The 24850-nt window shown below is 41.6% G+C and overlaps 1 protein-coding gene across 2 annotated transcripts in view; it reads left to right on the top strand.

Moving 5' to 3' along the window:
* tsc22d2 (TSC22 domain family 2) overlaps positions 1 to 23197 on the top strand; it is a 33273-nt gene extending 10076 nt beyond the window's left edge. The window contains exons 2-5 of one of the 2 annotated variants that reach the window (XM_026194272.2): positions 8674 to 8745; positions 10385 to 10402; positions 20390 to 20441; positions 20763 to 23197. In XM_026194272.2, the coding sequence (XP_026050057.1) occupies positions 8674 to 8745; positions 10385 to 10402; positions 20390 to 20441; positions 20763 to 21053 (433 nt within the window). In that variant the 3' untranslated portion in view covers positions 21054 to 23197. The remainder of the gene's footprint in view (positions 1 to 8673; positions 8746 to 10384; positions 10403 to 20389; positions 20442 to 20762) is intronic. The other variant, XM_026194274.2, reaches the window with a different exon arrangement.
* Positions 23198 to 24850: the final 1653 nt, after the last annotated feature.

Below are 24850 nucleotides of genomic sequence, written 5' to 3'. Positions count from 1 at the left end.
CATGTTTAAAACGGTACTCTTTTTGACAACTGTGGCGCTTCAGTGTCTTCTTCCTCAGAAGTCACCTCACTTATGTCCGACTTTGTTATCTCCATCTGTTGGGTTACGGTAAAGTAAGATATTCTGATACAAAATAGAGGAAGTGAAAGAGAGAAAAGCTTGTCAAAGTTTATTCGTGGATTGTTTCTTTGCAAGTGTCAGATGCTACGATTTTAGGGCAACTGGGCAGAACTGGTCACACAACCAAGTTTCACTTTCTTATTCTCCTTTTGATTAATTCTAAAAAAAAAAAATGCTTAAAATGAGAAATCAAAAGAGGGCAGAAGGAGAAGGAGCTTGTAATGGGGAAGGGCAGGAAGAACGAGAACATTCAAATAATTTGGGGTTAATGCAGTGGAGAGGTGATTCAGCAGTTCTGGGATAATGTCTTTTTGTGGTTCAAGGCTGACCGCAGATCAGAGCTGTTCACGAATAGAAGCCAGTCGGCTGCAAGTCTGTGGGATATAAAAGTCTTCTGCTCAGCAACAACCAGTTGCTTTAGAAAATGCGGAGCTGTGTGTCGAGCCATTCAGTCTTCTTAGAGAGAGAAGCAATGGCTGAACAACGAGGTTTTAGAGCCTCGGGCCCCGCAGAGCCCAAGATGTCTACATAGTGAGTAATGAGGATGTGTGGAAAGCATGGCAGGCAGCTGCATTTGAGTCATCCATCCTCTCAGAGCTCTCTCCTGCTTTCAGTGGGTTTAGTCTGGCTCACTGGTGCCTGTGACTCTTCACTGCTTTCTGGTCCTCCTCTGTGTATGTTGCAGTATGGCAGCGTGGGACTGACTGAAAGAGTGAAGTTGAGACTTTAGGACGGTGCTCATGTTTGGCTGCCTCTGTGATTGTCCTTTTCAGTAACCAATCACTGCCAGTTTTTTTTCCCTCTCCTTAAGTCCGTCTTCTTCCCATTGAGGTATTTCGAGTGTGTAGCTATGCAGTTAGACAAATCAGTTTAAAATCTGCACCTCATTTGACCTGGACAATTTTGGCAAAGAAAATAAAACGCGTTACAGTGGCTTCCTTTATTTTTTTTTGCATTTTTTCCCCCTCAAAAACACAGTTTAATCTGGTTATGTGGGTGCAGCACTGCAGTCAGTTTTGAATGATTTAGTCACAAGTTCTCTACAAGTAAGGAAGACGAGCACAACCTGCTCGAAAGGTCAGCCGAGATCATATTTCTTTTGCAAGATGAATCTTGCATCCATTTCTGTCATCAACTGAGAAATGTGCAAATTCTGTAAGAACTTCCGTTTCCTTTCATCCTTTGATGTACACTTTCATATTCAGTGGCCCGCTTCCTCTGCCGTCTTCCCCCTTTTCCTTTTCTGAAGTTGAGTTTGTCTCGAGTGTCTCCTCTTGTCTGCACTATGCCGCAGTTTAAGTTTGCCCCCAACACCGAAACACCTTCTCTGATGTCTTACAATGAGCAGACTTCTGCAAGGAAACGGACGTGAGTCATTGTGGCTGGGTAGTCTGATAACCATACAGTCGCTCATTCAAACCAACATCTGAACAGATGGCACCTTGGCTTATCACTGCATCAGGATGGATCTGTCATAAGTGCCTAAACTTGTTTTCTTTACTTAGGGAGCCTTTGCAGATTTAAATCCCAGCTTCTAACAAATAACTTCCTCTAATTATCTTCAAGTATCTGCGGGTGTAGCTCAATGAAATATTTATTCTTTTCATAACGCTTTGTTGAACCTGTTGTGTCATCCCCTTATGAATCAGACTTGATTTCTTCAGGGGGGAAAATGCAGAAATTTGTAGAAGCACTAATCACGCCCATGTTGTTTCCCCCCCCCCCCTTTTATACTCTTTAATTGCGAGCACTAATACTTTGTTGTTTTTCTTTCTTTTTTTGAAAAACATTAATCAGTGTGAGACAAGTTGACCTCTCAGACATCACCGTGGTGAGATGGGATGACTGGTTCCTTCTGAGCTTTCACACCGTCGTGCCTTTCTACTTTACGTCTGAGTCAGCCTCTATGTTTAACATGTTAAAATATTTCACCCACATTCTTATCAGCTGCTGCAGAGCTGTGAAACATGAACACAGCTGACACAGCGCTGCGCTTCAAGAATCCATATTTATAGTTTCTGCACTTAAGGGCTAATCATCCTTAAAAAAGCACTGTTGTTTTCTGTGCACCACTCATCCAATTCATCACTTTGCCACCCCCCTTGCTCTAGCTCAGAGCGAGGTTAGCCAAAAAAACTCAGTACCAAACAATGGAAAATATTCAGCTACCACTTCCCGTGTTGTCAGTGGAGTGTACCACATGAAGCAAGGCAGCAGTTAAGGCCAAGAAGGGTAGTGCGTTGGGATTTTATCGCTGAACTAGTTGCTGCGAGAGACCACGAGAAGCACTGAAGGGTAGTTGTTTGATAGATCCTGCTGTATGCAGTCTGAAAAAGTAGCTTATAATGAGCATTGGCACAGTGGCAGGGGTGATCTGAAAGCTCTCTGTGTTGCAGTGCACTCTGCAACAATTAAGTCTTTTTTTTTTTTTTTTTTTTTTTCATCCAGCTTTCCAGGCATTGTGAATTGCAAAAGTGCATTTTAATGTAACTGACTTTTCACTAACAAACATGATAACTTTGCACTATATTTGACATCATTGCAAAGAAGTAAAATGAACCTTTGCATTGTACCCTCCCTGTAGGAGATAAAGATCTATATCAGGTTGAGTTTACCTCAGGGCAGTAAGTGAAATGCCCACGAGACACACCCAGTGTGTGGTATTTTAAAGGAGTTGGCTGTGATTTGTCACAGGAATCTGCTACTGCTTCATCTGCATGAGGGTATGAATGCACAGACAGCTGGGAGGGTCTTGAAGAACAGGCCTTAAATCAAAGCAGCTGCACTTGCATTGGAAGTTGCTACGTGTGAGTTATTTTATTTATTTTCGGAAACAATAAAGGGAATCAACTGCTCCCAACCCAGCTTTTATAGTCACTAAACTAAACTCAGGGAGCACTTGTCAGATAACGGTGCTCCCTGAGTCGCCCTGCTTTCCTGCTTGACCTCAGAGTTACGTGTGAGTGACAGGCCACTGTTGGTACAGAACAGCTGACGAGTCAAGACAGAAACAGAGCTGACGGCCAGTGTGGCAGAGTTCAGTAGGCCAGTGTCATGCTTCAGGAACCGATTCTACACTTTATTTAACCGGCAAAGTCAGTGAACACGAACGCAGCAAAGTGAAATTGAGCAGAAATGGTGGCTTTGTAGCTCCAGGCTGAAGCTATCGGTTGCCACCCAACTGAATAAGCCACCGCAGATTGTGAATTAGACTGACTCATCGGTGCTCATGGTAACAATTATGTGTAACTCAAGCAGAAATTAACACCCAGTGCTTACGAGAATGCTCATATCAGCGTGACATATTTTCACGAGGTTTTCTCTGACTTTTACATGTTTGCTTTGCTGAAGTGTTTTGCTGCCTGTTTTAACATTGCTAAAACCTGAACTGTGATGTTGTTCATTGAGGTTTTTCTAAGTTGAGCCACAGATGCCCCAACAAACCTCTTTTATTTCCTGCTTTCTGTAGCCTCCCATAAGAGAGTGGGTGGGGTCGTGCCGTCACTGCTGGGATTTTGTCGGCTACGGACGCGGGCTCGACCCCATGAAAAGGGTTACATCCCCGTTGGCCGATGAGCCGTTTGCGCTCACCGTGTTACGAGGAAAAATTCATACAACTGCTCGGTCCGCCGTCCACTTTCCAGTATATTTGGCCCACCATCAGGTCACACCCACACAAATGTAGTTTTTGGTGACCATAAATGGGGAGATGGCGCTCCAGAGGTGGGCTCAAAGAAAAATAAGTAGCATTTCAAAACCGGGTTGCAATCCCAAGTTAGGTTTATAGAGTCTGGTTTTGTCCCTAAATTTGTATTTATTTTTTTTTAAAGTTATTTAAGAAAAAAATGCATTATTAAAATAAAAAATTGCGAGGCATTCATGTTTTCCTGTCACACCAGAGATTATGTCACTGAAGTTAACAGAACACGTAATGTAAACTGTTCTCAGAATGTTATCATTACCAAAGTATCTAAAGTCATAAATGGTGGTTACTGCTCCAAATGGTTCTTGCGTGTTTGATTTGGCAGGTCCTTTTTTCCACATGTGATAAATGGCTGTGACAGCGACCCTCCTTTATTGACAAAAGCACCGGCTGTTAAATCCCTCGTCAAGCATACATCATGAGACCAGGGAACAGTCTCTCAGATGTGACAGTATGGCGACTTTATGTCAGACTGCACAGCCAACAGGAGGCATCTTTTTTTTTTTTTTTTGGTAATCTTTTTGTAGAGTATTTTCTATTTTCTTTATTGCAGTAGACAGTTGATGGTGCTTTTGTTCAGTGTACCTGAGTGTACAATGGGACATAAGGTGTATCTGCTCCAAAAAGTTGTGAGAAAAACCTAAAGTAATTACATTTTTATTGTATTATAAAATGGATACATCATTCTTTCTTTTCTGCTTGCCTAGGTTTATGTAAAATGTACAAGTTAATAAGGAAAGGTGAAGTGTATGTTTTTTTTTTTTTTTTTTTTTTTGTTTTTTTTTTCCCGACTGGCAGCAGTCAGTTGGTGTTTCTGTGACCTGATTAAGTTTGTCATTTTTGTTCACTGTTTTGAGTCAGGTAAATAAATCCAGGACAACCTGTACTTTGACAGCATGGATCATAAATTACCTCTCCTTAAATCTCAGGGCCTGTGATACTCTTTGAGGAGTCACGCAAGCAGTTGCTCGAGCTGGAGGCACTCTATGGCTTTTCACAACAGCTAATGCAGGAACAATGAGTAAACTGTAACTCTGATTGACAGAGAGTCAGAATAAGATCAAGTGTAGTCATGTGCACTTGTGATAAGTGACTTCCAAATTGATGCCTTAAGGCTGCGCAAGAGTCTTTTCGCGTTTTCTAACCAAAGTCCCCAGCAGCTGAAGGTCAAATGGGCAAGAAGCTGTTTTCAGTGCTCTTTAATATTCACCTTCAGCAGCAATGCAAGTGGCAGCAGGTGAAGTAAAGCAGTGGTCCCCAACCTTTTTTGCACCACGGACCGCTTTATGCCCGACAATATTTTCACGGACCGGCCTTTAAGGTGTCGCGGATAAATACAACAAAATAAAACTAGTACCGGTACCAAAAAAAAGAAGATTTATTCATAATACACGTGAAAAGACCCAGGAAAACCAAGTTAACGATAAAAACGATAACAAAATAATGCTGAAAACCGATAAAACTCCTGAAAACTATACATTTCACACCTGAGCCTCAACTCTCGCGGCCCGGTACCAAACGACTCACGTACCGGTCCGAGGCCCGGGGGTTGGGACCGCTGAAGTCAAGTACAAAAACGTCATTAATTTTTGATTATTCTGCAAATTGCCAAAAGATAAATTGAATTGTGAACTATGTTTCGTAAAGCCGAAAGTGACTTATTCATAGAGAACTCTTTTTTGATACACCAGAACGATTCACTGTTACCTTGGTCATTTACATGACTAATAACGGCTTCAGTTCCTCACATTAACTTTCAGTTTACTTGTCAAATGCAGCTCAGCAACAGCAACATGTATCCATTCTGCATGTGTGACTGTGACTTCAAGCACAAGAAGATTCTTTAAGGTTAAGAGAATGAAGCTGCGAGCAGTCTTCGTTTCTTCTGCAGCAGTGCTGTGATGTTAACAGTGGACTGCATCACCGCTTTGGTTGTTTTTTGATTGTCACACACACAAACTGTGATGTCACCTCTGCCCCGAACCAACACCATACTCCGTATTAGTCAGCGGGCTGCAAAAATTGAGGTGCACAACTGACTGAAAGAAAACTGAACCATTCATGATGGCGACATCGGCAAACCAAAACTAAGAGGAAACAACAAATATAAAACTAGGTAATGATTCGATCCCTCCAACTGGGGCTGGGCAATATAGCCTAAAATCCATAATGCGGTAAAATTTGAAGCATGTGCGGTAACGATATATATCGCAATATATAATTTTTCTTCTGTATAACGTATTTTCCACACTAATACGGCACACTTGAAATCCTTTAATTTTCTCAAAAATTGAGAGTGAACCTTATAATCCGGTGCGCCTTATGTATGTATCCTGGTTGTGCTTACTGACCTTGAAGCGGTTTTGGATTGTTGGAGCATTACGGCTGCCGTAGTCAGGAGCCTCGCAGAGTAATCTGGGTCCAAAACTTCTCCTTTTGCAGTCTCTGCAATGCTTTTGACCAAAACCGGTGCAGCTTGATGACACCATCATTATGCGCTATCCCGGTATAGTCAAAACCTCTACCGCTGGCCAAATTCATATCGTTTCTACCGTATACCATTTATACGGCCCACCCCTACCTAAACCTGCATGTCTAATAAATAAAATGGCAAATTCTTTTTGTAAAACAATAAAAAAAACATTTTACACTTTACTGGAGGCACTGTGGCAAATTTAAAAATGGACAGCTTTATATTCTTATCCAATAATTACAATATTTCAGTTTCTTAAGCTCTTAATATGCTCTGCTTCACTGTGAGGCGTCAGTGAAGGGTGTAACGTGGCTGTCACAACATCTAACTAAACCTGAAATGTGAAATTAAATTGAGTTTAATAAAAGGAGGAGAACAATAATTGTTATTTTAGTTTTCGGCATCAGGGAGAAATCCCAGAGAAACAAATAAAATGTTTGACAGAGTGGATTCATATACCAGTATATACACATGTTGCCATTGGTGGTGTTCAGGCTTGGTGCTTCCTCTATTTTGTGATAAAGGCTCCTTTTAAACTGTCACAAACTTAAATTATGACAACCTGTTGCTTTGGTGTCTCATCTCTGAGCTGGATTACCTTCTCCCTGTGGGTGAGGCTCCTGACTACCATATCTACCTCACCTGCGCTTCTTTACTATTGTTCCTTTTTTAGGGGGGAACAGAAGTGCTATGTTCACACACAATCTCTTACCAGTTGCTGACAGTGCGGAGCCTTGTAACTGGTGTACATTTTCTTTCACTTTTACTTGCTCTTCCTCCCACAAAGGCGAGTGCCAAGTAGTCTAAAGTAGACCTGCTTTATTGAGAGAGGACCTAAAGGAGCTTGCTAGCCTTCTGCCCACTTTAAAAGAAAACAAAGTCTGTTTATTTCCTTGAAATGAGATCTAAAACAGAGTGAATGCAAAGGCAAACAAAGTCTCTATAGTCCTGTGCACTGTAATATAGTGTGTGGTATGAAAAACCAACCTTTTGCTCAGGGTAATGCTGAGAGGTGTGTGGTGACACGGTGGTTCCATATTTCCTTATAACTGCTTCCCCCCCCCCCCCCCCCCCTTATTTTTCCCCTCTTTCTCTACTTCCTTGATTTTTGAATGACTCCCCTTCACTCATCTTCTCTTCATACCTGGCGGCCCTCTTCTTTCATACAATGACCTCATTTTGCATGCAAAATTTTCCCCATCCCAATAAAACCAGGTATTTTGGCTCTGTCAGAGTTGATGTGACAGCTGCTGTCATGAAGTCTGTTGTTTGGGAGCTCTATAAACTGACAGTGTCTAAATACCGAAGCAGAGATGCAGAAAACTTGGGTTTACTGAGCTGCTGTTGGCTGGGAGTGGCACATATAAATCTATCAAGGGTTCGCATATGAAAACTCAGTGGTAGATCAGGCTCGACAGTCACTAGTACAGTATACAGTAGTGGATGGTTAACCCCACTCTTCTAGTTTTGGAACTGAATTCCTAAGCCACGCCGGATTTTGTTTTTAGGTCCTCCAGGGTGTTGTATATATTTAACCTGCGTAGTTTGTGATTTTGGTCGACCACCCCTGCAGACACTGTAGGAGGAGGCTCCATAGAAAGTTTTATATTGAAGATGCAGACGTGGCATATTAACCAGCACGAACCTTATAATAATTATTTTTCTCCCAATTTGTAGTCTCGTCTGTCCAGGATATTTTTAAAAAAATTTTTTTTTTAGAAATAGTGCTGATTATAGTAAGACAGTTTCTCAGACATGGATTAAAGCAAGTCCTCAACTACAAAAACATTCAATGATCTCCAATGGAAACAAGTTTCAGTCTAAGACTATGCTTAATCCATGTCTGGGGAAATGAGCCACAAAGTTTGGAGTGGACATGTCAAAGCTTTAAGTTGGCTGTTCATACAAATGACATGATTCTTGTTTTCCACCTCAGTACCCTGCAGACTTACCTTTAGCCTCCTTGACTCACTGCTCAAACCCAAAAAGGGAAAGACCATCTCTGAATCGAGGAGGGAACCTAATCTCTCACCATCTTACAATCATGTGATTGCAGCCATTCCCCAACTCTCTGTGAATTGTACTCGTGGTAATCAATGGTCATGGCAATTCGCAAATTAATGATCATGAAACTGATCTCACAGCCCTTTGTTAATCAGTGGTTCTAGTTTCGGTCATTATGAAAATTTACTGTTTTTAAGTTGGAAACTGCAGTCAGCTGAGACTGAAGAAGTCACTCGGATGACTGACAAAATGTTTCTCTCCTCAGTTTTACCTCATTGTGGTTCAAGTTCTTGCTCTACTTCCTCACTATGCACATTTCTGTTTTTTCACTCATGCTTCTACTTTCTTTTTTCCCTTCCTAATTAAAATGCAGGAACCCGTCCACTGCTTTCTACCAGGCTTTCCGGCCTAGCCGATTACGAGGGTCAAAGCCCATCAACGATAGGTATGAGCTCGGGTGTTTTAACTTGTGTGTGGCCTTGACTTGGCTGGCTGGCTTAACCGGACCCTGTACCGCTTTCACCTTGTGCACCCTAAAGGAAAATGTCCATCTTCAGCAGCCTGTAATCTATTTATGGAGTCCTGAAGTAATTAATTGATTTTACTCATTTCAGTGTGAGCATCTGTCACAAATTTCCAGAAACAATTGGAGGATGATTGTTATGTCAGGGGTGGAGGAACACCAGGCCTCAAGGGCCGGTGTCCTGCTGGTTCTAGATGTGTCCTTGATCCAACACAGCTGATTTAAATGGCTTGACTTTCTCCAGAGGCCTGGTAATGAACTAATCATTTTATTCTGGTGTGTTGACCCAGGGTGAGATCTAAAACCTGCAGGACACCGGCCCTCGAGGCCTGGAGTTCCCCACCCCTGATTTATATAGTTTACAAGTGACTACAGCTGTACTTTAAATTTATTGTAGAAAACGATGACCTGTTCTGGATAAGATTTTATTTCCTTTTCTGATAGATGTATCTATGGATCTATTTCCATATATACTTATATTATTTAAACAGCAATTTTTCAGCCAGAATTAAACCAAAGAATAATTGGCTCCTTATGTGTCGTACAGATTTTATCGTTGAGAGGAAAAGACTGAATGTATCGAATGATTACCAGATTATTAAAGAAGTCTAGACTTTTCTCCTTTATTGAAATAAAGAAACATCACTTTGGGACTCATTACTTAAACGGCTGGTCAAACTGGACATTTCAGCAGGTGTGAGTGTGTACAGCACGCAGAAAGCATGGCAGTGGAAGAAGCACTAGAGCTGATCTGGCAGCGTTTCACATCTCTGTGACACTCAGCGTATCTGTGGTCTGCCAGTCACGAGGATCTGGGGCTCAGGTTTCCCTTGTCCCTGCGATGTGTGGAGCTAAGTGCTGAAGAGGTTTAGTACTGAGTATTGCAGATCCAAATGTAATAACATGACCAATGTTTTTGTAAGCCTGTCATTGGTATGATCAGATGAGAAGTTGGTGATTTTTAAAAGTGTTTTTAAGCTTAAGCTTAATTCTCAACCTTTAAAAGCTCATCCTTAAAAAAAAAAAAAGAGTCCATGTCAGAGCTGTGGCATTGTGCTTGTTACTAACATGCCTTGGCTTTCAGCTGATTTATATTAACCCATAATGGATGGGATTATGTGTAAATTTGAGAACTGTTTTTTAGTTTTTAAATTAAAAAAAAAAAAAAGTATTAAATCCCCTGTTCCAGCTCCAACAAATGTCTCTTCAGGGAGAGCTCGATTTTTCTTGTTACCTTTCATAGACTACAAGATGACAGTAGTCAAAAATTACTTTGACAGGTCTAATAAAAGAAGAGGCGATATCTTTCATTCAAAAACGGCTACACAAAGGTAGCTGTCCAGATTGACTCAAACAAAAAAATTGTAACATTAAATTATTTTAATATCTTAAAAGTTATGTTAGACATTTGTGTATACATTTCTTGCGTGTGGCCAGATCCATTTATTTTATTCTTTTATTAAATGTTTAAGTCCTCTAAATGCTTTTACTTGCATACTACCGGTGATAATTTAATTCATTTATTTTTTTTCTTCATTATTCCCATTGTTCCACCACCAAGACAAGAGCTGAAGCACAGGTATGTGCTCTTTCTCAAAGATTACAGTAAAACTCCCAAGCTGAATTTTATGAAATTGCATAACTATGGATTTGCTTTGAGTTGCTAATGAAATAAATCAATCAACAAATGCTGTAATCATCATATTGTACGTATATATCTGTATGCTTACTTTGCACGAACACTGTCACACACACAGCGATTATTAATATCTATGTTTTTAAAAAACAATCCTTGGATTTCAGGATGTCTATTACGTTCATTTCATCGCCTCCCTGTTAATGTGATGCTAACTTAATCCGTTTCACTCGGGGCTAAATACGGGATGAAGAATTTGAAAAAGTGCCACGAGCCTGGTGTTTGCTAGTATGTATAATGCATTTGACAATCTTGCTTTATTTAGAGTTTAGGCTTCATTTTCTGTGCTTAATGATTTATTTTTTTATAAGCTATTTGTTTCGTTGCATAGGTACCTGTCAATAACGCAGACAAATGAATGGCACTTGTTTTGACTTGGGAATCCGTGGTTTGCATTTACCATAAACAGTTTCTGTTCCCATGTGCTCTCATGGAAGCTGCCAACAGATACCGGCAAACAAACTTTGAAGTTGAGGTGTATTTATCGTTTAAGTCCTTAAACATGCGGTTGACTTGTTATGTCATGAAGTGACGTGCAGAAAATTCTGGGGAGTCTTGGGAAGAAGCAAGAAAATAAATATGACTTAATAATGCCATATATTAACATTTATCCTGTGATATATATGTGACAGAATGAAATAAGAAGTAGAGTTTACAATTATTGAGCTTTAAATGATTCTTGTTTCAAAATGTCATTCTTGGGGATATTGACTAAAATTGCACATATCATCAAGGGTTGGTGGACTTTTGGAGTAGTTTATCAATGCTTGTGACTTTAAACCTCTGTTGCCAAGTGACAGTAAGTGGTGGAGGGATTAGCAACCAATCAGACATTGTGTGTGATATAATAATAATAATAATAATAATAATAAGAGATTGCTTTTCGGGGCCCTCAAAGCGCTTTACAATTCCACTATTCATTCACTCTCACATTCACACACTGGTGGAGGCAGCTACAGTTGTAGCCACAGCTGCCCTGGGGCAGACTGACAGAAGCGAGGCTGCCATATCGCGCCATCGGCCCTTCTGGCCATCACCAGTATGCGGCAGGTGAAGTGTCTTGCCCAAGGACACAACGACCGAGACTATCCGAGCCGGGGCTCGAACTGGCAACCTTCCGGTTACAAGCCGAACTGCCAACTCTTTGAGCCACGATCGCCCCGTAATACTGCATTAAGCACGAGATCGTCCATATGACCTAAATAAGGGTCCTTGTTTACTTGACAACAGTAGCAGTTGAGCAACAGTGCGTCGTCACAGCTGGCAAAAGACTCTGTGCTTCTGTTTGTTCCTCATCCAGCTTGGCTTTGCCTATGGGCTCTGAGAGTAACAGAGCAGCTTTATTCAGAACTTTTCAACTAACCCCAGGTAAACCTGAAGGAGACGCCTCATTCCACCTCCCTTTGTCCCGAGCCAGCTCTCCTGCAAGGTCGGACTTGTTGGAAATGAAGAGGGGAATTGCACACAAACAGTTTTGAGGGCCCTTTAAAGCATTCCTCAAAATGAGTGGGTTTATGGAAAAATGTAAAACCTCAGTTGAGCACAGTGCCCGCTCATCTTCTCATTTTTAGACAAGTTTCTGATTGGCTTTTGGGATCAAAACGTATTGGTGCCAAATCTTCTGCTGCTCTATCAGCAATGCAGAGCTTGTAGCTTTACAACCCAAATTAGTTTTAAAACCACAGGTTGCTGAAAGCCTTTTTGGACACGTGTGGAAAAATGCTGCATTAGAAATTTTTGCTTGTGACTAAAATAAAACACGCAAATGTTATTTTAATTTTGAAAACACAAAACTCGAAAAACACTCGAAGGCACGCATTATAGCTTTTTCTTTTTTTCTTTTTTTTCTTTTTTTTTTACATCAGGATACAGATTTAAATTTGGACTGTTTGGTAAACTGAACATAATTTTTAATATTCACCCATAAAAACAGTGGCAGTGAGTTTGTACTTCATATTTGTATAATTGTACTAAAAATGTGCATTCATGTGTAACTTTTTTCTCTTTGACATTCAATTCAGTTCAATTTTATTTGTATAGCGCCATATCACAACGTTGCCTCACAGCACTTTATATTTTAATGTAGACCCTACAATAATACATACAAAGAAAAACACCCAACAATCATATTACCACCCTATGAGCAAGCACTCTGGCGACAGTGGGAAGGAAAAACTCCCTTTTAACAGGAAGAAACCTCCAGCAGAACCAGGCTCAGGGAGGGGCGGGGCCATTTGCTGCAGTTGGGGTGAGAGAAGAAAGACTGGATAAAGACATGCTGTGGAAGAGAGACAGAGATTAATAACAAGTGATTCAGCAGAGAGGTCTATTAATACATGTCATCTAAGACACTCAGTCTTAGGTTTCCCATGCAGTGATTTAGTTATTTTTTTCAGTTTTCTAACTGCTAATAAGAAGTATAACCACAGGATGCAGAGTTGTTTCTGGACATCATTTCACAAACTCAAAGTCTCACTGGTCTGTAGTTGATCCCCCACAGCTCTGCTTTAGTCTTCCCTTGTAAAAAAACTCTGCACATTTATTTTTTTAACCTAACAAGATTACAACTTGAACTCTGCTTTTGTAAACATAGCAGGAAAGCAATCTGTTGTCTGTGTTGAATGGATTTATTATAAGGCTGTGATTAGTTCCACGTAACCCACAGGCAGCAACCCTTTTACAGTCCTCTGTCCACAAAGATCAACTCGATGATTATGGATAATAAAGAATAGACAGATTTATATTTGGTCAGAGAACACCTGATTGGTGGCCTCAGGCCCAGCCAAGGCTCAGCCAGCGGGGACTTATTTAAACCAGATCAGATATGTTAGCACTGTTTATGACTCAGAAACGAGCAGTCATTGTTGGGGAGAGGATTAAAGTTTAACTCTTGAATGCTGAAGTTTCACTTCTGATGTGCTGATTGGACAACACTGTCATGGTAAACTTCTTCATCAACTTAGCTGCAGTTGTCTTCAAAATAGAACTGAGAAATATAACTTTTATAAACTGTCACCATTTATTGCACCTTTGTTATTTAGAAAGGAAAAAAAAGTGTACTTTACTGTAGGGCTGTATTTCTTGGACTTACTTCAGATTGTAATTGCCGAAAGCCTGGGGGCGGGTCTTATCCTCATCAGATCCATCCCAATACATTTGCAGTGTCTTATCTGTTAAGGAAGTACAGTTATTTTTAAAAAATGTAAAGTTTACCCAACAGCTGTGTGGGAGTCAGGACAGGACTGGACGTGCACAGAGCACTGATCTCATATGGGACACCTTTTTTTTTTTTTTAGATTCATGGAGAATTTGATGGATGGCAGTCATATCCATGAAAGATCTTAAAGCTTGCATAACACACCACTTGTCACAAAGATTGTACTGTTTTAGTGGCAGCATTTTCATTCTGGCTACTTTATCTTTGGAAGCTGCTGACATTTGATCTGTTTTTATCCAGAAAGGGTTTGCTGAGCACACACAGGCCTTTCCAACATCGTGTCTCCTAGAGCTCGAACAGTTAAAGACATTCACACTTAGTTATATATCAGGGTATCTCCTATAGCCACTGACTGACCATTAAATTACCAGCTGAACCACCATGAGGTCAGACTGATATATGATTTACAGTAGACGATGGACATTGGCAGTTATTGGTCAGAAAACACTAAAAATGGCTGTTTTATTTTGTCTGACCAAATCTGCAAAGTCACCAAATTAAAAGCCAGTATCCTGTTTTTTGAGGAGGAGATTAATTTTTGTCTTTGCTGGTGTTAATCATTTATTTAAAGCACAGCGATTTAGTTGGTGTTAAGTAGTCAGATTGTCTTGTGGTTGCTTTTAAAATGCAATGTTTAGAACATTAAACATCAGCGTTTCCCAAAAGTCCCCTTGAAGTGCCACTGATAAAGACACTGACATGTGTATTAGGGGTAATTAGACTGTACTACCTAACGACATTAGTCTGACCCACACCCTTTGCTTCAGAGAGTAAACCCAAATGAGGCTGAGTCATTGATCCTGTGATAAATGCTCCCCTGAATGCAGAGGCCCGTTAACGCTGAGGTGCCGGGATTTTTCCATTAAAGCCTCAGGAACAAAACTATTACGTATGCACATTCCAGCGGGGGTCTTAATCCAGATTGAGACAAACAAGTGGCGAAGCTCAAGTCTCTCAGGCGTTGAAAAAGTGTAATTTGATCTTGCAGCACATTGTGTTTAGGTAATTATGGTCAGAGGACCCTTGAGCTGCATTCTCACTGTTTGCATATGGGTTTTGATGGATTTCTGTAGGAGCTGTCGAGGTCGAGTACAGTCGCCATTAACAAAAAAAAAAAATGTAACCAGCAGGGTTGCTGGTTACATTTTTTTTTTTTTCTTTTTTTTTTTTTCTGCTGGTCCGTTTGCTTCTTACCGCCTGCCCCTTCTCCTGCAGCAACACAAAACGTCAGCTTCACTAGCAGTAGTTAGTTGTAGATGGGGAACAGATTGCAGATGTTGCTTTGGTGAGCTTGTCCCCTAAACCAGCAGCTTTTGTCTAGTTGAATTGTGGCCTACATGTACGCGACTGGTCTCTTGATATGTTTTCATGCTTGTTGGTAGGTATGGACATCACGTCTAAGACTGTGCTATGAAAAAAAAAAAAAAAAAGGCCTTCTGTGGACTGCTTAAATTAACAGTGATGGACGAAGTTCATCTGCCGTCTGAAGAATTCAGATTTTATCCTCGCTTTATAAGCCCCGAGGGACTTGACTGCTTCTCATGCTCCCCGGTCATCCGGTTTTGTTTACCAAGATGTCTGCTGGAGCTGTCCATGTGGTGGAAGGACGGGCCGGTTCCCTTCCAGTCACATCGCGTATGTTAGACGAGGAGCTGCTTGTGCAGCAGTGTAGCGATATTGCGCAACAGATGAGGTTGCAGTGGGGCAACTCCTCCGGCCTGTTTACGAGGAAGCTCGGTGGCAGCAGACACGCCCACTTGTGACTTGGATTTAGTGCTGGAGAAATAAAACTTCCCCGTGGTCTCTCTTATTTTGTTTAGACTCCATTGTGTCAATATGGACCACCCCTTATATAGACATGCTCCCAACAATACAGCATCCAAATATGTGCCACGTTCACAGACTCGTATTAACATACTTGTCACATCCTGCAATTGTCACAGTTGTTTGAAGCTTTGCTGCCCATGGAGGACAGAAGTAGTTTGTCGAGATTGTTGTCTTTGGGGGATTATTTTAGTTCAGTATGCAAATATATGTGCTTGCAGGAAACATAAACTGCAGTAAACCACAAGAATTCCCTGTGGGATGTGTAACCTGTTTCTCCCCTTTTTAATATTCCAGTTTCAGGTTATTTTCATGAAAAGCATTGAGGCTGTGTTGACTCACACGTTTCACACACATTAGAAGGTAAATTGTGCCCTTCCTGATAACTGATTTCAATATAGAACATTTTGACTAACGAGTTTCTAATTGCGGTTTTGCTAGTGAATAAAAAGTTTTATTTGTGTGGCAGGAAATAATCTGAAACTGTTTCTTCAGCTTCACATGTGAGGATTTGATTGATTTATTAGGCTGATGTGATCAGAAACTGAAAATCTAAATATAACATATTTCTAAAAAAAATCTGTTCATGTCGGCAGACATTGCATTGACTGAAATCCAAGTTTCCTCTTCTTTTTGTTTTTCTGTTTTTAGTACTTGTTTCTGTGGAAAAACTGGATATGATCTGATTGATTTAAGCAGATGGGTAAACATGAGGGGCTCACAGGTCTGCTGCCGAGAACGCCCTGTTGCAAAAATACTGGTTTCTTTGTTTTCAGAGTGAGTGATCGTTTAGTTGAGCAGAGTGTTGTGGAGCCTGCTTGGTTGTTTGCTGGGTCACGCAGCACTTTTGACCCCTTTCAGACAGATAAAAAGAGAATTGGTCCCCTGTAGCTCCGATGGAGCAAAAACATTCTTTGTTTTTTATTTTAAAATTAATTTTACAGCTGCGTCATGATTAAACGTAAACTTCAAGCTGATTTGTGCCATAATAATGAAGTCATAGCTAAACTGCTGTCTTTCTGAAGCTGCTGAACTTTTGAATCGCAGCTAATCGGGGGCATCTGCTGACGCCAACTGGCGCAGCGGCAGAACTACACCCTCCTGTCTTTTCAAACAAGCGGCCGGCTGCAGCCAGCGTTTGCATCGGTACAAGAGCCACAGTGAGTTGTCAGCGAGCACACTCATCTGTTGTTGCAGCCCCCACCCTCCAGCTATTGTTTTGAAATATGATCGTTGAGGGGGGTTATTACTGTAAGACAAAGGTTTAATTTATTCAGCTGCCTTCCCCCACAGAGAGTGTTTATGTGCTTTGGGACGGGGACGAGTGCCGGTGCATTTGTGACCCTAATGGAGAACACATTGGCGTTCTGGTGCTGTAAAACAGTGTGTGATGATTTAGGGAGTTTGTTTGGCTCCTGCACGTGTCTGCTGTGATGTACACGGATCCAGGTGGAGGATGGGTACACCGTGGAGTGTAAGAGGAGATGGGCTCGGTGTCAAAAGGGAGGCACGCGTGGTAGAAACTCTGCAGCCAGCCCTGGTGGCTGTGACACAGATGTCTGGGTTTGAATGCATTGGCCTCGGGGCCGGAGGTGGCCAGAACTGGAATGTGCTGCCTATGGTCCCGGAGACTTTGTTTGGGGGTGGTGGGGGGTGGTGAGTACATTTGTACTCTGCTGCAGTCTGCGGGGAAGGCCCGTGTTGAGGTTAACACAGCCAGTGGTCCTTATATAAACCACCACATGTCTTCTTCCTTGAATAAAATATACAGTTTGCTTTGTTTTCCTTGAACATGGAATGACAACAACATGTTTCTTCCTTTCTAGCTTTTTCTTTAACTCTTCAAGTACAGATTGCAAAGCCAAACTTTTCTCTTTTTTTTTTTTTTTGTATTTTTAATTCAACCTGCATGCCTCTTGTCTTTTGCTATTGATAACAACACATTCCAGCCAAAGCTCGTGGACATATCTCTTTCACTGTCCCAGATGTGGAAGTGCTCAGTTCAAAGGGTGGAATGTGTTCTGTTGCTGCTGCCGTCATCTATCGACTTTAAAATCACATATCTGAATGAGATTTGTGCTGGAATGCAACTCATTTACCTCACCGTCATTACACATCTCTGACGTCCGTCCATCCCTTTGCTTCCGCTTGTCCAATTCAGGATTACGGGCAGTGGAGACGCTTGAGCCTCTCCCAGCAGTCAAACGAGCCGGAATGTGGGGGTACACCCTGGCTGCCATTCTTATCGCAGACTAATCTCAGACGTTTAGTTAAACCATTTTAGGTGCTTGGTAAACCACTGAGTGAGTGGAAAAATAAGCGGGCAGTTTGAAGTCATCTCATGTTTTAATCTTGGTGTTTTTACTGGAAATGACAGAGGAGGAAGGGACTGCTTTGCTAATATAATTAGCCGAAAAGGACATGAATTTATTCCTGTGATGTTTTAATGCAGTCTTAATGTGATCAATAAAACCACCAAATTCTTTTTAAAACAACTGTTGTTTACCGCTCCTTGTTGTGTTTTATGCACAATTTATATGCCAAACTCCGCAGTTTGACTCAAAATTTCAAGGAAAGACAGAATAAACGTGGAGAAACAGGCCTGCAGAAGCCTTGTAATGGTGCAGATGGAGTTTAAGGCACTAACTCAAGATATAGGGTACATACAGAGCTGTGCCTCTCCTTGAATTAAAGCTGAGCCTTTAAATATGTTCCCGTGTGCCTCTGGAGTGGCTGTTCCGCACGTACGTTTCGGCTCTGAATAATGTAACTTGTGAAAGAAGCTTCTCGGAGTAAATGAATGGTGAGGGGAGGGAGGAGGCGGCGAAGGCTGAACTCCGCCTCACCATGTGACCAAGCAGTGGTTTTAAGAAACCGTGAGCCTCCACTCAAACAGGACAGTTGTTTGTGTTTGTTACTCAGTAAGAAACGTGTAGCCGCGAGAAAACTTCAGGAACCATGCGCTGCAAAATGAGCTACAGCCTGCCCTGCTCGCCGGGAACATCCCCGCCACATTCAGGGCGTTTGGTGGCCTACAGAGCGCGATGCGTCAGGTAAACACCTTTAAAAGCTGTTTCTGTGTCCGCGCGTGTGGGCTTATTTTACGCGTGCATATGGAGACCGCGTTTGGAGTTTTTACGGCATCTTTGCGTTACTAACTGAAAACATTTACATACCTGCATCCTTTTTTATAAACTCTTATTTACGAACTGCAGACATTTGGCTCCTTGTCAATGTTTTTACACGTGCTTTGAGTGTTGCTCGGTGGCCATTTGCGCTCGTTTTGTCCCCCGCATAGTTTGAGGTGTTTTGCCAGCAGCTGTTCCGAGTGTTGACCACTCTCTTCCCGAACATATGGCATCAGTTTGATCTGTGTTTATACCACGTGTCCCCCCCACGAGATGTCCACGGAGCCGTACACTACGTGCGCTCTAGCACGCGGAGTGTAAATGATGGATAGACTGGTACCAGGCTGATGTTAGCGCAATGTGCGATTTCCACGTTCTTTTTTTAATTTTAATTTTTATCTAATTACGTTTAAAAAAGATGTAAACATAACGTAAAAAATGTTTTTTTCTTAACTTAAGCTCCTTACAACCCCCAACCTCGGTACACAATAATTGCGTCTGTATTTAATTCAAAGGAAACTGTTTCACATCTACTTTTATCACATTCTTATAACGTTAACCAATTTTTAACATCGTGGACGCTCTAAAAACAATAATTAGAGGCAGTCTGCACATTGTGTTCCGTCTGCTGCTCCAGTTCCCAGTCAGAGCGCCGTCCAGCGGCTCCAGAACACATCGATTGCCTTTGTTTTCGCTCCACAGCGGAGCAGGGCGGTGATCGTTCGAAAACAAAGGCGCTTTTTGTGGAGGAGGTTAAAGGGCAAACGTTTGGTTTCATGAGGATTTGTAGCACGGACTCGTAAGTTAATCGTTGTGTTTTAATTAAACGCTTAATCGTCGCTTTCTGGTGAAGAAATGGTGAGATGTAAACTACAGGGTTGAGCTCCTCTGAGGCCACATCAAGATGTTTTTATAACGATGTAAGAGGCAGAGAGGAGCTAAGTGGGTGCTTGGTATTTTATGCAGATACAATTTAGAAAAGAGAGCGTGCACTGATGATGTAATCTGATTACCGAACACGTTTTGCAAGACTGACCAGACTCCCTGTCTGCCATGCATAGATGCAGTCTGACCTGGATATATGTGCAGATAGTTGAATTTTGATTTAGCTGTTATAACAAGTGGAACTTTGTCTTGGTTTCTGTGGGTTGCTGCTATGCTCTGATTCACTGGTGGCACATTTGAAAGTAGAGTCTGACAGCTGTTTATACTGAACAGATAGTGTGAGCGATGAAAGCCAACTTCACTTAATGCAGGCGTGTAGAGCAAAGGCTTCAAGTCCGGGTTATAAAGCTGTTGCTGAAACAGAGTTTGGTGTGTATAACAAGACATGTCTTCACCTTCCACCTCAATCTTTCCCGTGCTTCTGGTCTCTGAAAACGGCATCACGTTTGTAGCGTGCCGTCTTGCATTTTTGCGTTTCCAAACATGGGCCCTCTGCCAGTTTGTGTTAAACACAATGGAATATTCACTAAAAATAGTACGCGTTTTATTTTTGTTTTGTTTTTTCCTGGTCTAATCTCATTCTCTAGAAGCTAATCTGCATGAGTGAAAACGCTCGAGGGTTTGCTTTGATTCACCTGAGCGATGCAAGTGAAAACTCAAGTTGTGGGAGAGCCAATTTTGGCACTTAGTGAATGTGAAATGTCCAATGGGCATAAGCAAGATTGATATCTAAACTTCCTCCTCTTCCGTCCACAGTGCCTCGGGAGCCAGCGTCGTTGCCATCGATAACAAGATTGAGCAGGCAATGGTGAGTTTTTCTGCATATTTAAGTCATATCAGAATGAATCCTGTGATATGGATTCCTTGCCAGTCTGTACAATTACACATTTCACAATAACTTTTACCTTGCTGATGTTAAGATAAGTGCTTGAAAGAGGATGAACGTGAAACGTCTTGTAGAAGGAAAGAGGAAAAATTAGCCTCAAATCTGCTCAAACATTTGGTTTCTGTGCTGCTGGTCCCTTTTGATTGACCGGGGATTTGTTAAAAAGCAACTGCAGCAGTGACGCCTCGGTACAAAGACCACATTTATTTTTCTGTGCTAATTTTAGTTTGTCCTCCCTGTCAGGATCTGGTTAAGAGTCACCTGATGTACGCTGTTCGTGAGGAGGTGGAGGTGCTGAAGGAGCACATCAAGGAGCTGTACGAGAGAAACTCTATGCTGGAGCGCGAGAACGCCGTGCTGAAGTCACTGGCCAACTCGGAGCAGCTCAGCCATCTGACCAATCAGCTCACCCATGGCAGCAGATCGCCGCCGCTGCAGCAGCAACACCCGCTCGTCACAAACAGCACCCCCTCTCTGGTTCACCACGAGGGAAGCCAGAGCGTCCCTCATCAGCCCGACATCACCTCAGCGTGATTCCCTCTTTATAAACTGTCAGAAACACACGTCCCATGGACAGGAGTCTGTTGGCAAAGGCAACAACTAACTACTACCGTCCCCTTAACCCCAAACAGCAAATGGACTCGGCTCTGTGTTCAAAGTGCTCCACTTGAGGACAAATCAACAAAGCAACATCTGTGTTTGTCACTAAGAGCTGTGTCAGCGTGTGCTGATGTCATCAGGCCTTCACATTGTTTAAGACATTTACCATCCTGTGCAAAGTCTTATTCGGGCCTTATGTTTGGCTGCAACAGAGCTGAAAAAGGAGAAGATGGGGGGGGGGCAAATGGGTGGGGGGTGAGGGGGAGCAGGGCAGCCAGTGTGCATTTAAAAAAAAACAACAAAAAAAAACAAAAACCAGCAACTGCATGTTGATGTTGTGTAGGGGATGGCGGGGGTCAGAGGGCACAGAGAGCTGGATTTGTGGGGCAACAAATGGGGGGAAGACAGCAGCGTGTACCTGCGAGGGACCAGAGGGGTGACGTGGATCCTTGGAAACATCCAGCAGGGGCTGACCTCCCAGTGTCTGCACCCAACGTCATTGCAGGGCTGGAAGAGGCCAAGAGTGCAGAGAGGGTGATGGAGAGGTGGTTTGGAGGATACGTCCTTCCTGAGCGCAAGAGGACGCCGCCGGCAGGCGGCTCAGCTCGAGCGGATCGAGCCGACAGCCTCGGCTTGTTATATGCTGCATCGAAAAATCTTGTGTTGTTCTCAGAGCCACCATACGTTTGACATGAATCATAATAAATTTTCATTAGTTCAGTTTTAGTATTTGCGTTTATTTATTTCAGGGCTGCTATTTTCATAATGTAAATGAACAATGTCATGGAGATGCTTATTAAAAAACAAAAAAGAAACTTCTTTTTTTTCTTTTTGGTATTTTAGAATCTGTCGGGTATTAAATTTGATAGATTCTTGCAACTCGTAGTTCTCAACAGGTAGGCAATGTTTCCAAAAAAGAAACTTTTTTTTGGCCTCTTCATGAAATAGTGCTAACACTAAAGCTGCGCTTACATTAGATGAAATCCAGGTTGAATGTATATTTTGTAAAGTGTAAAGTATTAAGAGCATGGGCAGTTTGTACGGGAGAACACCTGTTGTTTAAGATAAATATATGTGATGGGATGTTTTGATAAAGAAAACTGTTGATTAACTTTTTCTAGACTTTCTTTGTCAAAACAAATGAATTTGCTGGGTTTGGCTTTGGGGTGATGAAAAGCTGTGAAAATTGTTTGACCTACTTTATAACCAAAGACACAAAGCTGTGTAAGTCTTTCTTTTCCTTTTTTATTTTAAACCGCGCACTTATATATATTTTTTTCTACTCTTTCCTTCCTTGTGCTTCTTTGTCGCCATTTTGCATATTCTGCGTGATCTGTTATCAAACCACTTCGGTACCTCATGGTTTTTATCCAGAACTCTTGTTTTTCTGTTGAATGAAAATCTGAAAGTTTCCGAGAGAGAAAATTGATAGGAGGTTGGAGTAAGTAGCTGATGGTGTGAGTTAGAAGAAGAAGAATGGAAGGAAAAGTCTTGTGCATGAGGCGAGAAAAGGAGCAGTCTTTGTTTTCATCTAAATGCTGTTAAATTTCATATGCATAGAGAAGGGTTTGTTACATTGCAGATTTTGATGAATGCACCATTTAATTGTAATGAATAACAGTTTGCTTACAGTGGAAAAAACAAACTAAACAGCAATACTCAAAACAAAACAATCCAAACTATTAAACATTTCTCACTTTCAAGCTGGAACTCAGTCAGCTGCGTATGAGCATATTATGGGATGTCCTGTCTGCAATTGCATCTTTTGTGCCTCCTCTGCCGACGCTTGCTGTCAGCAGGCCATCGGCATCTCTCTCTGTGGCTTAGAACCAAATTGCTTGGTAATTGTACAATCAGTCATCTTTCTTTTCTTTTTTGGCAAATGGGCTTCTCTTTTTTTCTGTTCTTTCATTTGAAGGAGATACCGTGTACATGCCAAATGTACTGTATGAAAGTGATCACTGAGCCTTGGAGAAAATATCTTAACGATGCCCTTGTAATGTGCTGTTCAGACAATTCTAGTTTTCAGTCAATGACAACAACAAAAAAAAAGATAATAAATTACTGTTTTATTATGAGAATGTCTTCATGTGTCTTTATTCTTCCTTTCGCAACACACGGGGGATATGTGAAGTGTCATCCTGCCAGCATTACCAAGATTTATTTTCTTGTAAGCAGCAAAATTACAAAATAAAATTTGTCACATCCTGTGATTTCACCTTTAAATCATATACTTACTGTTTTTGTTTTTTTCTTTTGCCTAAATCTGGCTTTTTGTCTCCCAGAGTGTCAAACAGGCAAATAAACAATACTGTAAAATAAAAAAGTTGCTGTAGGTTACAGGGGTCCTGCATGGGAACAAATACAGAAGTGAAGTCGATGATGGCAGAAAAACGGGGTCAACCTGAGAGTTGGCTCATTAACGTTTAGTAATTGTGTGTGAGGTGGTTTTGTCTGAAGAGGCACAGAAAACATTCGTGACTTCAATTTTCCTGTGAAATGAATATAACAAACATGAGAAACTACATTCACTGGCCACTTCATTAGGTACACCTGTTCACAATAAACTTTATATGGGTGAAAAGTAACACAAAAAGGGATCTGGAGAATCAGATATACACACAAAGCACTACTACTGACAAGTACTTGCATGCTAACCTGGCACCACGCTGCAGTTATATAACACCACGCACACTGGAATGCCACATCCCTTCATCCCCCCGAGGTTTGCCTCCTAGGAGACTTATCAACAATACAATTACAAACCTCTACTGCTAGAATTCTCTGCACTACTATTGCCAAGGTCTTGTGTATGTATAAAACCTGTCATTACTGGATTATCTATATCTATGTGTTAGTAATGAATTAATAATACTGTATTATAATGATACTGATTAATTGAATACCTTATTTACTCTCCACCCTGTTCACAGTAGCTGGAGCTTGAGTTCAAGGACTTGGTCAACTTGAAGAGTGGGCTGCTTTGGAGGGGCTCCAGCTCACTTTCATCATCATTCCTGTGAGCAACACAGAATTCAGTTTAATATTATCGACAGCCTGCTTATGGGCTCATCTGGGTCTTCGGGACTGTTAAAGAGGGTCAGGTCTAGGGTCGACTCAGCTCTGTAGCAGCGAACTTGTCTCCAAATTGACGTGTCCCATTGAAAGACAGTAAGACAGAGGAGAATTTTCACTCCATGAATCATAAAACAGAATTGCTGTTGACCTGGGTAACCTCTTCCAGCAAAGCTACCCTCTGTGTATAGTCTGTGAGTCGGCTCTCCATCATTCCAGTGCTGCTGACTTGGGGACTGTTAGTTATTCCATATATTCTTCACCAATATCTTTCTTAATTTTACTATTCTTTTTCTTCCTAATTCAATATTGTTATTACAAATATTATTATTTTATCTTCCCCTCCCTTTTCCCCAGACTGATATGAGGAGCCTCACGCTCACCACTTAGCATCGCTGCCAAATTCGTCAGCAGTGTCTTATCATGTTGGTGTCTAATCATGAGGACATGGTTGAGAGGACTTGCTTTAGCTCTAACTGAGCAACAGAATGAGGAAGAAAGGTGATTTAAATGACTTTGGATGTGGCATGGTTGCTGGGAACTGACAGGTTAGTTTGAATGCATCAGAAACTAATCTGGGTTTTCCCACACAACCAGAATTAAAAAAACAAACAGACTGAAAATAAGTAAGCAGCAGCTCTCTGGGTAAGAATGAC

This window comes from Astatotilapia calliptera, chromosome 15, assembly GCF_964374335.1.
Source record: "Astatotilapia calliptera chromosome 15, fAstCal68.1, whole genome shotgun sequence".
Taxonomy (NCBI): domain Eukaryota; kingdom Metazoa; phylum Chordata; class Actinopteri; order Cichliformes; family Cichlidae; genus Astatotilapia; species Astatotilapia calliptera.
Note: the sequence above shows the minus strand (reverse complement) of the source record. Positions and strands in the feature narration are given on the sequence as shown.